Source organism: Propithecus coquereli, unplaced genomic scaffold (genome assembly GCF_000956105.1).
Source record: "Propithecus coquereli isolate 6110/MARCELLA unplaced genomic scaffold, Pcoq_1.0 Scaffold235, whole genome shotgun sequence".
Classification (NCBI taxonomy): domain Eukaryota; kingdom Metazoa; phylum Chordata; class Mammalia; order Primates; family Indriidae; genus Propithecus; species Propithecus coquereli.
The window spans coordinates 1360726-1374590 of NW_012147897.1; the positions used below are offsets into that span (position 1 = coordinate 1360726).

At 49.0% G+C, this 13865-nt stretch overlaps 1 protein-coding gene across 1 annotated transcript; it reads left to right on the forward strand.

Moving 5' to 3' along the window:
- The first annotated feature begins 9606 nt into the window (after positions 1-9606).
- Positions 9607-10530, forward strand: LOC105811385 (olfactory receptor 52K1-like). The gene has a single exon (XM_012645567.1). The coding sequence runs from the start codon at positions 9607-9609 to the stop codon at positions 10528-10530; it is 924 nt and encodes a 307-aa protein (XP_012501021.1).
- The last annotated feature ends 3335 nt before the right edge of the window (positions 10531-13865 follow it).

The window sequence follows — 13865 nt, forward strand, 5'->3', positions numbered from 1 at the left end:
CTAAGCCCCAGAGAAGGAAGGAGTTCCAGCTCAGGCCCTGCTTCTCCCCGGGAAGAACTCGTCTGCGCAGTAGGGGTTGAACTTGATAACATCAGGGCTCTTACACTCTTGGTGGCGCCTGTGTGCAGCCCTAGGGAACACAGCAGGAGAGAGGGAAAAGGAAGTTGGGCCAAGAGAGGCCTAGAAATAGCACTGGCGCTTGGCCGGCCCAGCCTGGAGCAGAGCAGGGAGGGCCACCCTGCTGCCTCTGAGCACCCAGGTCGGAGATGGCTCTAATTCAGCTGGGAGTGAGGGGCAGAGTCAAGGTGCTGACCAGGTTAATATAATATAATAATTAAGGACAATATGATTGTTCAAGGACAATAATGATTGTTCAAAAGCAACCAGCACTTTACAGTTCGTGTTATTTCATCTGATTCTCACACCAACCTTGTGGTGTGAATCCCTGAAAACTGGAGCCTAGAGAGGTCTGGGGCTCGGTCCCAGGTCACACAGTGGGTCAGCGTCTAGACTCCACATGACCTGCTTTTGATTGACTGATCAGTTTACACTGCAGCAAATCGTACTCCAGAAACTGCTCTGGCTCTTTAAGGAGGGAGCAGGCAGGACCCAGGTGGCATGCCTGGGCAACCAGCAAAGATAGAAAAGTAGCCATTTCCACTCATTAAAAGTTTGGCCTGGTGGGTAAAGTGGGCACCTGGGGCGGGTAGATCTCCTTGGGGCTCAGGCTGCAGCTGGACCAGGCGTCAGGCCTGGGCTGCTATAATTGGGCCCCAGGCGTCCTGCTGAGCCCGTGTCCCCCCAGGAACCTCGCAGGCCACCAAGGTCCAGCTCATTATGGCCTAATTAGCGGCAATCACTCAGCTGGCCTCAGGGACAGAGAGTGATGAGCTCAGAGTAAGAAAAGTTTGAACAGCCACAACTTTCTCCCACGCGGCCCACGACTTCCTCCGCAGTGACCCAAACTTTTCCCAGCCCTGAGGGGCACAGAGATTTCTCCAGGTTGCCCAAGCCCAGGTGCACCATGGATACGCTGCTGTCACCGCTGGGGCTGGCACAGCCCTCAGCTGCAGCCTGGCGGTATGAGGCGCCGCTGGGCTACCCAGAGCCTCAAGGATGCCCCCTACCTGGCAGGGCGCGCCAGCTCTATCCTCCACTCCCCCACCCCATCCTGCAACACTTTTTGGGGCCTGGCCATGCCCAGGGCCAAGCACTACATCCCTGCAGGAGCAAAGATGTCTGGTTGTCAACATGACAATGGACCCAGGCACCCACCTGAACCCATTTCCTCCTCACGCAGCCTCAGGAGGGAGGGAGGGTGATGTAAAGATGGTGACGGGGACAAACGGCTGCTATTTATGTGTATCAACCCATGCACTCACCTGAGAAGCCCCATGAGGTGGTAACTATTACCCCTATTTCACAGATAAATAAACTGAGCCCAAGACATTGTGCTTGCCCACCTCATGCAACCTCTCCCTGTAGAGAATACTAGCTCTGAAGTGAGACACATTTGGGCTCAAATCCCAGCTCTGCCACTTAACTAGCTGTGTGAACTTATGCAAGTTATTTATTTCATTCTTCTGAGTCTTTGCTTCTTCATCTGTAAATTGGGGCTATAAATCATATCTGTTTCATAAGATTGTGTACAGAGAATGCCTACCATAGCCTGGCCCAGAGGAAACATTCACTAAACGACTATAGTTAATACTATTTAATGTCTTGATGGAATAAACAAAGCACGGAATTTGCTCCCTGAATCCGTGGCAGGTTCTGTGCCAGGCCCTGGAATTTCAAGTCGGTTAGATGCTCTCCCTGCCCCGGAGAGCTTGGAGTCTGGTGGAAGGATGACGCAGCGTGGCTGATACTGGGGGCAGGGGGCCGTCTGTCCAACACGTCGCCTACTCCCCGGGAGCTCGGCTTTACATTTGTAGAACGGTGACGCAGTGCCGGCCTCGCAGGGCTATCGCGAGAACTGAGTGCGGTAATGGAGATGAGCCTGGCCTGGGAATGCTAGAGCCTCAGGGCAGTAGCTCTCACTGCTACACAGGTGAGGAAGCTGAGTCTCAGAAAGCTCCAGTCAGTGCCGGAGGAGCCCAGCTGGTGGGAAGCCAGGCCCAGGGAGACTCCCACGCTTGAGCACCTCAGCAGGGGCGGGCAAACTTTCCCCCGCCCTGCCACTTCACCGTTTCGCCCTGCAGGGACACTGACACTCGCTGGGGCTCGACACCCCAGCCATGTGCGTGGCCATGTGTGCTCCTCCCGGGGAGCTCACGACAGCGGGTTAGCAGGAGATACTCAAAATACACCAGAAAGGGAATCACAGGCCAGGGGACAACCAGAGGGAGTGGGGACTGGCAGACCTGTCCCCGCCTCTGCCTGCTCGGAGTACAACCTGTGAGCTCCAGGGACCCTCTCTCTGCTGCTTCCTTCACCCCCAAATAAACCCAACACCTAAGCAGAAACAGCTTGCTACGGAAACACGACTTCAAGACATATCCCACGGCTCCCTTCCGGTCAATCTCTCCGAGGGAAGATTCTCAGGTGTTCTGCCCCCTCCCCTCACAGACCCTTAGGAAAGGTCTGAGCTCAGTAGTCCCAGCTCAGTGTGACCGGTGTTCACGATGGGGCTGGGGCTGGAGCTAGGTGGCTCTGGCCTCCATTGCCAGGCAGGCCTTGTCCCCAGGTGGTAGCAGAAGGGAGCTGGGCCTGGGACTTCCTTAGGGCCCCTGAATCACTGGTGGCCTCTTGGTGACCACTGACTTTCCGAGCGGGTCCCTGCCAAGACCACACTCGCAGGAGGAGTTGGAGAGTCCAGGGGAGGAGGAAGCTGAGAAGCTGGATGGGGAAGGTCTGAGGGAGTGACCCAGGTTGGCCCAAGGGCCCCTGAGGAATACGGGAGGGAGCCCAGAGGAGCCACACACCCCTCCAAGTTAAACATGGAACCAGCAGCGGTGGGGTCTAGAGTCAGCCCGGATTCAAGTCCCAGCTCTGCTACTTCCCGCTGTGTGGCCATGGGCAACGCCTCCACCTACTTCCTCCTACATAAAAGGGGATCCATAGCAGGACCAGCCACACAGAGTTGGTGCAAGGACTAGAGATCAAGTTTTTGCTAATATTTATAAAGTCCATACTGTATGTTAGTAACTGTGCTAAATAAATTATAAACATTACTTCAGTTAATCCTCAGAATCCTCACCCCTGTGAGGCTTTGCTTGTTCACAGCTATATACCACACCCAGCCCAGTAGGTGCTCCAAAACGTGCGTTGAATGAATGAATGATTGAATGAAGATGAGGTTAGTGCTATTATTATGCCCATTTTTCAGAAGAGCACTCTGAGGTGCCAGGACCACACAGAGACAAAACTAGATCCCAGATCCCCTAACAGGCCCTGACACCAGCATGGCCCAACAGGCAGTCCTGTGTGGGATGCAGGGGTTGTATTAGGGATTTGTGAAGATAAGGCGCCTCAAACTAACTAGCCTTGCCAGGCACAGACTGCACCTTCCCTGGGCACAGTCCCTCCTGGACAGGTGTAAGCGCAGGCGGCCCTGGCCCGATGTGGTCCTTGGGTACCACCTTGTGGCTTCTCTGGGAAGTGCAGTCTGCACCTGGCCAGGCCTCCCACTGCTGCGAAAAGCCAGTCCCACAACCAGGAGAGGCCAGAGGACCCCTGGGCAAGACCCCCAGCCCACATATGGATAGAAAACTCCAAAAGCTTCGCTCAGAAGCCAAAGAGTCCCCAGAGCCAAATAATTTGTTTATGGGTTAGGGAGGAGCTAGGATTATACAGCTGGGGTCGCTTGTGTGTCCAACAGGGGCCTGAGGCCTCTTGGCTTTCTGCAGTGCTCATCGCAGGTGGCCTCTCCCCTGCTCTTCCCACACAATACACACGGAGCCTATCATGCCTCTTGCCACTTTTCCCACTGCCCACAGCCTGAGGTCTTTGGGTCTGCAGCCTAGTTTCTTAGGGCTAGTATGTTCGGCCTGAGGGCATCTGAACGAATAGTTCCCACCCCTTCTGTATGTACATGAGACCCATGGTGGGTGGGCCAGCCCTGCCCTAGGTCACACAGCAAGGCTCTGGCAAGTGGGCCCAGCACCAGGCCTCCAGACTGTCAGGACAGTGGATTCTCAGTAAGGCCCCTCTGTCTCCTAAAAATTAAACAGCAGAGTAAGTCCTGTAATTCAGCCGTGCATTCATTCAGCCTGATCCCTGCCCACATGGACTCTGTAGAGAGGATCTCTTCCCATTTCCCATTCCTGCAGGGGGCCGGGGGCTGCCACCAGCCTGTGCCCAGGCCAAGCATCTTATAGGAGGGTTTAGGGACCAGGCCCAGACTTGATGTCAAGCTCCAATCCTGCCACTTACTGGTGCTGAGCCTTGGCCAAGTGCAACCTCTCTGGGCCTCAGTTTCTCATCTGGAAAATGGGTTTGGTGATAACTACCTTGCAAGGAGTTTTGAGGTTTAAATGAGATATGGCATGTAATGGCCCCAAATGCAGGACCTGGCCAGGGCAGGAGCTGGTTAAATGGGCTATTCCTTCCCTATAGCCCCTGGCCAGCCAGGGGAGGGGCCAACGGAGGGAGACTGGAGGAGGCTGAAGGCCCACCCTTCACAAATAATAATAGGGCCCTCATGCCCAGAACTTTTCAAAGTCAGACCCCAGGCTCAGGCGAATCAGGGCAGGCCCTTTGGGATAAGGCTGTTAGTGCCTCATCTTCCGCAGGGTCCTGACGTTTCTTCCCTTTGGGCTCAAAGAATGGACCCACAGTCAAGTCTGCTAAGGTGAAGGAGGTGCCTGGTGCTGGGAAGCACCCTGGCTGGAGTCAGTGTCGGGGGCCGGCCAAGCTCTGGTCTGCACCTCCCGCTACTCTAGTCAGGCCCCTTCCTCTAACCCAGGCAGGGCTGAGTCCCTGAAGCTTGTCCAAAGGCTTCTGTCCCTTCCCTGGATGGGAGAAGGTTTGAGAGCTGCCCCACTGTTAAAAGGAAGCCCCCTCACTTGGGCAGGGGGCTCACTTGCCAGCTGCCTTGTGGAAGGTGTCTTAGACTGTTTTGTGCCGCTATAACAGAATACCTAAGACTGGATAATTTATAAAGAAAAGAAATTTGCCAGGTGCAGTGGCTCACACCTGTAATCCCAACACTTTGAGAGGCTGAGGCAAGAGGATTGCTTGAGCCCAGCAGCCTGCAGTGAGCTGTGACTGCACCACTATGGTCCAGCCTGGGTAACAGAGCAAGACCCTATCGAAAAGAGAGAGAAAGAGAGAGAGAGAGAGAGGCAGCCACGTTGCCCTGGGACATGTGTGCCCACCTCATGCTGCCCCTCCCCGGTTGTCCATGGCATGGAGTCCTGGTGAGGCCTCCCCTCTCTGCTCTGCAGCCACAACACCTTACCCTGGCACTGGGCACTGCCCCAGCAGGAGGGTCTCCCAGGCTGGGGGGAGGCTTATTCCTGCCTAGGAGAGCCCCGGACATGAGAAGAGGCACAGCTGGGATCTCTCGGTGTGATAGAGACCCGAGTGGCATCTCGTCAGCCTGCATGCTCACTCTGCACCCCTCAGCTGCTCTCTCTTTCCAAGGCAAGGTTTGAAGCTCACCTCCCCCAAGAAGCCTTTCTGGCTTAGCCCTGCCCACAGGCACGGCTGAGCTCCTGCCCTCCAGAGTGGAGCCCCCAGAGTCAAGGACTTTATGAGCAGACCAGACAGGAGTGCGGAGAGCAGCGCCCTTGCCTCCCGCATCATGACTGCCACACACTCCCGGACTCCAGCCCCCGCCCCCAAGCCCGCCCAGGCCAAGGGCACCCTCCCCGCCCCTCCCTCGCACTCTTTCCACACAGGGGGCTGCAGTGCTGAGTGGCGGCCCCACAAAGCGGTGCCAGCCCAACCCCTGGAGACTGTGAGTGTGACCTCAATTGGGAAATGGGTCCTTGCGTGTGGAATTCAGGATCTTCAGGTGGGATCATCCTGGATTACCCAGATGGACCCTAAATCCAATGACAAATGTCCCTTTGACAGAAAGAAAAGAAGGCCACATGAAGACGGTGGCAGAGACTGAAATTATGCAGCGCAAGCCGAGGGATGCCTGGAGCTGGGAGAGGCGAGGAGCGGATTGTCCCCCGGAGCTTTCAGAGGAGCGTGGCCCCGCGCTATGTAGTTTTGGACTTCCAGCCACCAGAGCGGGGGGAGGGTAAATTTCTGTTGTTCTAAGCACCCGGTTTGTGGCAGTTGGTTATTGCAGACCAAGGAAACTAATACAGAGCCTTGAGAAGGGCAGTCAAACAATTCTCAGGGCTCCGCGTTGGCTCGGTGTGAGCTGACCGAGTGGCGTGTCCAGTGAGAGCCGCCACAGTCCTGGGGGATCAGAGCGGGGAGGGGCAGGTCCAGCAGGTGGAGGCCACCTTTGCTGTGCATCTGCCACCCACAGAAGGGTCAAGGGCAAAGTGGAGGGGTGCATGGAGCCCAGAGAGAACACGTGCCAGGGCCCAGGGAGTAGGGGACAGTGGAGCCCATGGAGGGGTCACCTGAGGTGTGCTCCGCCCAGCATGAGGAAGTCCCTCCTCTTGGCAAACCCTTCACCTGGGCCCAGGGGTGACAGAGTTTGGAGAGAGCTCAGTGTCTCTGAGGCCCTCCAGCCCCGGGCTGCCCACTGGGCCTCTTGCTGCCACCTCGGCCAACAAGGCTGAGGTGTACCCAGCCAGCTGCCCTGGGAGGGCCTCCCAGGCTCCAAACCCCACATCTTGTTTGGCTTCTGCCCTCCCCACACCCCAGGCTTTGGAACCAGCCTGACAGCCCCACACCTACCGCACCGCGGACCCTTCCCCTCATGTTGAGCTCAGCCTCAGCCATGACGGGCCCTCACCCTCTCTGCCTGTGGCTGCTTCCGAACTGTCCAGGCCTGGCCCAAACTCCCCTCCTCCGGGGAGCCATCCCTGAACCTCATCTGTTTCTCCCCTGGGCCCAGAGCAGAGAAAAAACAAGGGGTGAGTGGCCACAGCCAGATTCAGGTCAGATGACCCATCCCAGCATCGCCCCAGATCTGCTGTGTGACCTTGGACAAGTTCCCTAAAATCTCTAACCCTAGATGCTGCACCTCTAAATAGGATGATAATATCCTCACTTCAACAGGCCCTCCCACAGCCTCGTTCTCCTGTTTCCAGCTGCCCCCTTCTCCCATAAATGTCATAGAAGCACCACTGGTACTTCAGAACTCCCCACATAATAGGTGCTCAATAAAAGTCGCACTTCCTTGGCACTCTTGGCTCCTGGTTACTGACATTTAGAACCTACCTGCTGGCCTGACCAAGATCCTGCAGTTCCCACCCTGACCCTGTTTGGGCAGAGCTGCCCTGTGGGAGGCAGCACGCTGGGCTTGGGGTACGAGATCTGAATTCCCCCATCTGTGTTGAGTTTCTAGCTCCAGAGCAGGGACCTTGGGCAGCACAGACCAGTAGGAAGGGATATAAAACAAGACTTGAAAACTTAAAATGACATGCTTTGTACTACATGGAAAGACAGAAGATCGTCAGGATGTCGATCCTCCACAGATTACTTAATAGGTTTAATGAAATTCCAATTTTTTAAATTACAATGGAATCGTTTTTTAAAATTGGTAAAATGACTCTAAAGGTTGGAAAAATAAAACTTGAGAATAACAAAAAAAGTTTTTTAAACAAAAGTACTTGTGGACATAAGTTTTATTTGAAACCAAAATAAATTATGAAACTATAGTGATTAAAACAGTGTGTTGCTCTCTTTACAACTCAATTAAAAATGAGCGATGGATTTGAAAAGACATTTATCCAAATAAAATATACAAATGGCCAATAAGCACTTGAAAAGATGCTCGACATCACTATTCCTCAGAAAAATATAAACAAAAGCCACTGGGATGGCTAGAATAAAAAAGATAGATGATCATAAATGTTGGCAAGGAGGTGGAGAAATTGGAACTTCATGCATTGCCGGTGGAAATGCAAAATTGTTCCACTTCTTCAGAAAACAGTATGGAAATTCCTCGAAAGGTTAAACATAGTCACCATGTGACCCAGCAATTTCACTCCTGGGTATATACACAAGAGACATGAAAACATATACAAAAACTTGTACATTAATGTGCATAGCAGCATTATTCATAATAGCCGAAAAGTGGAATCAATCCAAATATCAATCACATGATGAACGGATAGATAAAATGTGGTATATCCATACAATGAAATATTATTCAGCTATGCTACAGCCTTAAATGAGTAAACTGAATTGTATGTGAATTATGTCTCCATAAAGCTTTTATTTAAAATATAGTATGGTACTGGCACAAGAACAAACAGAACATCCCTACCTAAAAACAACCCTTCCATATAGAAGAACTTAATCTAGGATAAAGATGGTAACACAAAGCAGTGGAGATAGGCCGGGCGCGGTGGCTCACGTCTGTAATCCTAGCTCTCTGGGAGGCCAAGGCGGGCGGATTGTTTGAGCTCAAGAGTTCAAAACCAGCCTGAGCAAGACCCCGTCTCTACTAAAATTAGAAAGAAATTAATTGGACAACTAAAAATATACAGAAAAAATTAACCGGGCATGGTGGCACATGCCTGTAGTCCCAGCTACTCAGGAGGCTGAGGCAGAAGAATTGCTTGAGCCCAGGAGTTTGAGGTTGCTGTGAGCTAGGATGACACCACGGCACTCTAGCCCGGGCAACACAGTGAGACTCTGTCTCAAAAAACACTCTGTCTCAAAAAAACAAAAAAGCAGTGGAGATAATGGGACAAGAGCAATTATTTGGATGTTTGGAGGAAATCAAGTTAGATCATCACCTCATGTCACATATCAAAATGAATTTTCTGTGGATCAAAACTTAATATAAAAAATAAGGCCATATTTTAAGGAAGAGCAAAATATGTTATACTATTTATTTGATCTTTGAATGAGGAAGGATTGTCCAAGCTTAGAGTTCTTTAAACCAAGGAAAAAACTCACAAAGAGAATTATCAGTAGATATGATTTTATACATTTAAAACTTTTAAAACATCACAAAACAAAAATATTAACAAGATTTATAAAACTTGTTTGAATGGATAAAAAAGGAGATAATTATTTTAATATTTAAATTGCTAAGGGAAACACTAAGTTTCTAACAGATAAATGGGCAAAGAACATGAATAGAAAATTGACAAAAAGAACATGCAAATTAAAATGAGATAATATTTTTTCAACCATCCAATTTTTTTAAATCATGGTAATTCAGTGCTAGTACCAGCGACTCAGTGACAAGGATTGATACAATTTCACTGGAAATCTACTTGGCACCCTCAAAAATGTTTATATCATTTGACCCAGTAAGAATTGCTGTAGAAACATCCAAAATCTACTCTGAGGAATTTATTTGAAATGCGGACAAAGATTTATTGAAAGATGTGTATCTCATTAGATTATGACCATAAAATTCTCTTGTTTTCTCTCTCTCTCCAGAAATATTGAAGACTCATGAAAATCAAAGCTCCCGGGCCATCGTGGTGAGGCTGGGGCTGGCCAGGGCTGGTACAGACACCAGACCTCCTGCCCCTGCCCTCTCCCCAGAGCTATTCTGCACTCCCAGGGAAGATGTCAGAATGGAGCAATGGAAGCTCCAACACATCCTACACCAGTTTCCTCCTCCTGATGGGCTTCCCAGGGCTGCAGGAGTCCCGCGACCTCCTGGTGCTGCCCTTCCTCAGCCTCTACCTGGTGATCGTCTCCGCCAATGCCCTGGTCATCCCCCACACGGTGGCGGCCCAGTGCAGCCTGCACCAGCCCATGTACCTGCTCATAGCCCTGCTCCTGGCTGTCAACCTCTGTGCCGCCTCCACCATGGTGTCCGCCATGCTCTTCAGCTTCTCCTCGCAGCTCAACCACATCTCCCTGACTCGCTGCCTGGTCCAGATGTTCTGCATCTACTTCTTCATTGTCTTTGACTGCAACATTCTCCTGGTCATGGCCCTGGACCGCTATGTTGCCATCTGCTACCCTCTCCGCTACCCAGAGGTAGTGACGGGCCAGTTGCTGGCTGGCCTGGTGGAGGTGGCAGCTGCCAGGAGCACATGCATTGTTGCTCCAGTGGTGTTTCTGGCTTCTCGGGTCCGCTTCTGCCGCTCAGACGTGATCCACCACTTTGCCTGTGAGCACATGGCTCTGATGAAGCTCTCCTGTGGGGACGTTTCCCTGAACAAGACCGTGGGGCTCACCGTCCGCATCTTCAACAGAGTCCTGGACATGCTCCTACTCGGAGCCTCCTATTCCCGCATCATCCATGCTGCCTTCAGGATTTCGTCAGATGGAGCACGTTCCAAGGCCCTGAACACCTGTGGCTCCCACCTGCTGGTCATCTTCACCATCTACTCGTCAACAATGTCCTCATCCATCGTCTACCGTGTGGCCCGCACTGCCTCCCAGGACGTGCACAACCTGCTCAGTGCCTTCTACCTGCTGCTCCCGTGTCTGATCAACCCCATCATCTATAGGGGCAGCACCTGGCAAGGTTTTTCCTGAGGGCAAGTCCACGAGCCACCTCTGACAAGCCTCTGTTCGCCTCTCTGGTTGTCCCAGGCAAGGCTGGGGAAGACAGGAAGTGGATATGTAGGAACTCAACTGTCACCATCTTATTCTCTCTCATTATTCTTTTCCACAGACTTTTCTGTTTTCTCCCCTAAAATAGGAAAAGGGGTGTATAATAGTGTCTTCCTCAACACTGCTTTTCCTAGCATCATAACATTAATCTTTTAGCTTCCGTCTGTCCTCATTAAAATGTATCAATATGTCCATAGTTTCATGGCATATGGTGTTAGAGCAGCTGGAATTATGATTTTCTTAAATATCTCTTTCTTTAATAATTCCTTAAAAGAATTGCACAGAAATTGAAGAAATCTGTATTTATTTTTTTAGAAGTATCTCTCTAATAAATGCTATCTACTTCTGCATTTTACAAATAATTAGTTTTTAAATTTTGGATTTTATAAAAACAAGATTCACTTCTTTCAAAAAATAAAGAGTAGGCCTTAGTTTCTGGGTACCAAAATTTGCAAGAAAATCCCTTATTGAGTAATTAAACTAAGAAGAACTCTTTTTTTCTACTCTAAGAAGAATCAAAGAACAAGATAGTCACAGAATAATCAAAAGGGACTTATTGTTATCCCTGGCTTTAGATACCCCCAGGCAGTTGGAGACCAGCCTGCTTCTCCTAATCAGAGTTGGTGCTTGGACTCAGGGTCTAGGAATGGATCTGTGGTCCTGTTACCATATTCCCAGGACCCGATTGCATCATTTGGGGCCTGGAGGGGAGATTTGTGAACTGATCTCAAGTGGGGATAGAGCCCATATGGTCAGAACTGAGAGGAGAGTGGGGAGTGTGTTTGGGCTATGGCACACACATGGGACACCCCTCCCCCATCAGAAATGACAGCTGCGCCTTCTGTTCTGGCTGAGGAGGCTTGCACTCTGATCCTGCTATACTGCCTTAGCACATCGCCTTTTGACTGGCCTGGCTGGTTTGGCTGGAAGCTGGGGGGAAGCAATCTGAACCCACTTCCAACTGCTAGACTGGATTCTGAACTGCCCAGCTTCCACAGCAGGTACTTTGGCATGGTGGGGGCATCTCCACCCCACCCCCAGGCTTCCCCCAGCAACCTGGAGGCTGACTTTCAACCCCCATTGGGACAGTGCTTATGCCAATCTCTGGGGGAGCCTGGATACAGACCTGCCAGACCCAGACTCACCCACCTTCCCCATGCTCATCAACCTTGGGGATGACAGATCACACTAAGGGACCCCATGGCAGTTCCAGGGCCCCACCTGGCACCTGGAATGTCTGAGTGCTTGGTAAGCTAGGACCAGACATAGGTCCCACAAACAACACCACGTCTAGCTCTCTCCTGCCAACACCACCTACTGGCAGGGAGATCAACTTGTACAGCCCATTTCATCATTTGCTGATTCAGTTGTGCAGGGTTTGGCTGACTCTTACCTACCAGCACCACCTACTGGTCTGGATATAAAACTAGACATCCCAACATAATTCTTGCTATTAGAAGTGCACAGGGCTGGAGAAAGAGGCAAGATTCCAGAGACCCCCCTCACTCCATCTCTATTTGTTGGTAGAAGGAAGGGAATCTGCCCACACATATAGTATATCAACACTACAGTCTACAAATAATTAGCATTTGATAAAACTACCACACTAGAGCTATCTATTACTAAGAAATTTATTCAGAAACTTGGCCATCTGAAAGTACCCACAACCAAAGCCAAAGGTCCTTAACTAACATACACTACAGTCAAATCCTTAAGAGATGTGGGAAAAAGTTCCATCTAAAAAAAGTAAAGTCAAAAACAAAAAGTGACAGTTTCTCCAGATGGGAAGGAATCAGCACAAGAATTCTGGCAGTATGAAAAAACAGAGTGACCCAAAGGGTCACATTAGCTCTCAAGCAAGGGACTCCAACCAAGAGGAAATTACTGAAATTTCAGATACGGAAATCAAAATACGGATCACAAATAACCTCAATGGGATTGATGAGAACATTGAAAACCAAAGAAACCAAAAAAATAATTCAAGACATGGATAAAAAATTCACTAAAAAGATACTTTTTTAAAGAAAACATAATGGAACTTCTGGTGTTGAAAGACTTATTTAGGAAGTACAAAATATAGTGAAAAGTTTTAACAACAAACTAGACCAAACAGAAGAAAGAATTTTAGATATTGAAGACATGAGTTTTGAATTAATCTAGTCAAAAATAAAGAAAAATTAATTTTTAAAATGAACAAAGTCTTCTAGAAATATTAGATTATGTAAAACTCTCAAACATAAAAACTATAGATATCCCTGAGGGAGAAGAAAAAGCAAAAGCATAGAAAACCTATTTGAAGGAATAATGGAAGAAAACTTCCATGGTGTGGCTAGAGATTTACACAAATACAAGAAGGTCATCAAACTCTTGGAAGATTCATTGCAAATAAGACATCTCAAAAGTACATAATTATCACTCTGGCCAAAGTCAAAGTGAAAGAGAAAATCCTACAAGCTGTGAAGTGAAAGCACCAGGTAACTTACCAAGGAAAACCCATCAGAATAACAGCAGACTTCTCAGCAGAAACCTTACAAGCCAGAAGGGATTGGGGTCCTATCTTTAGTATTTCTGAAACAGAATAACTGTCAGCCAAGAATTTTTTATCTTGAAAAATGAAGTTTCATAAACAAAGGAGAAATAAAGTCTTCCCCAAACAGTAAAGGAATTTGTCACTACTAGATATGCCCTAGAAGAAATGCTTAAAAGTGCTCTAAATATCGAAAAGAATTTTTGATACTCAGTAGTGTCAAAACACCTGAAAGTAAAAAAAAAAAAAAAAAAAACACTTATAAAACAATAACACTAGGAAGAATACAAAGAAACTAGATAACAATCAACATGATGACTGAAACAGTATTGCACACATCAATATTAACATTGAATATAAACAGTCTAAATGCCCCACTTAAAGATTTAGGATGGCAGAATGGATAAAACAACACAACCCAAATATCCACTGTCTCCAGGATACCCATTTAATTCATAAAGATTCTCATAGACTCAATGTAAATAGGTGGAAAAAATATTCCATGCAAATGGAAACCAGAAGTGAGCAGGAGTAGCTATTCTTATATCAGATAAAACAGACTTTAAATCAACAACAGTAAAAAAAGACAAAGATGATCATTACGCAATGTTAAAGGTATCAATTCAACAAGAAGGTCTAATAATCCTAACTATATATGCATCTCACACAAGAACTCCCAGATTCATAAAACAAATATTGTTAGACCTAAGAAGAGAAATAAATAGCAACA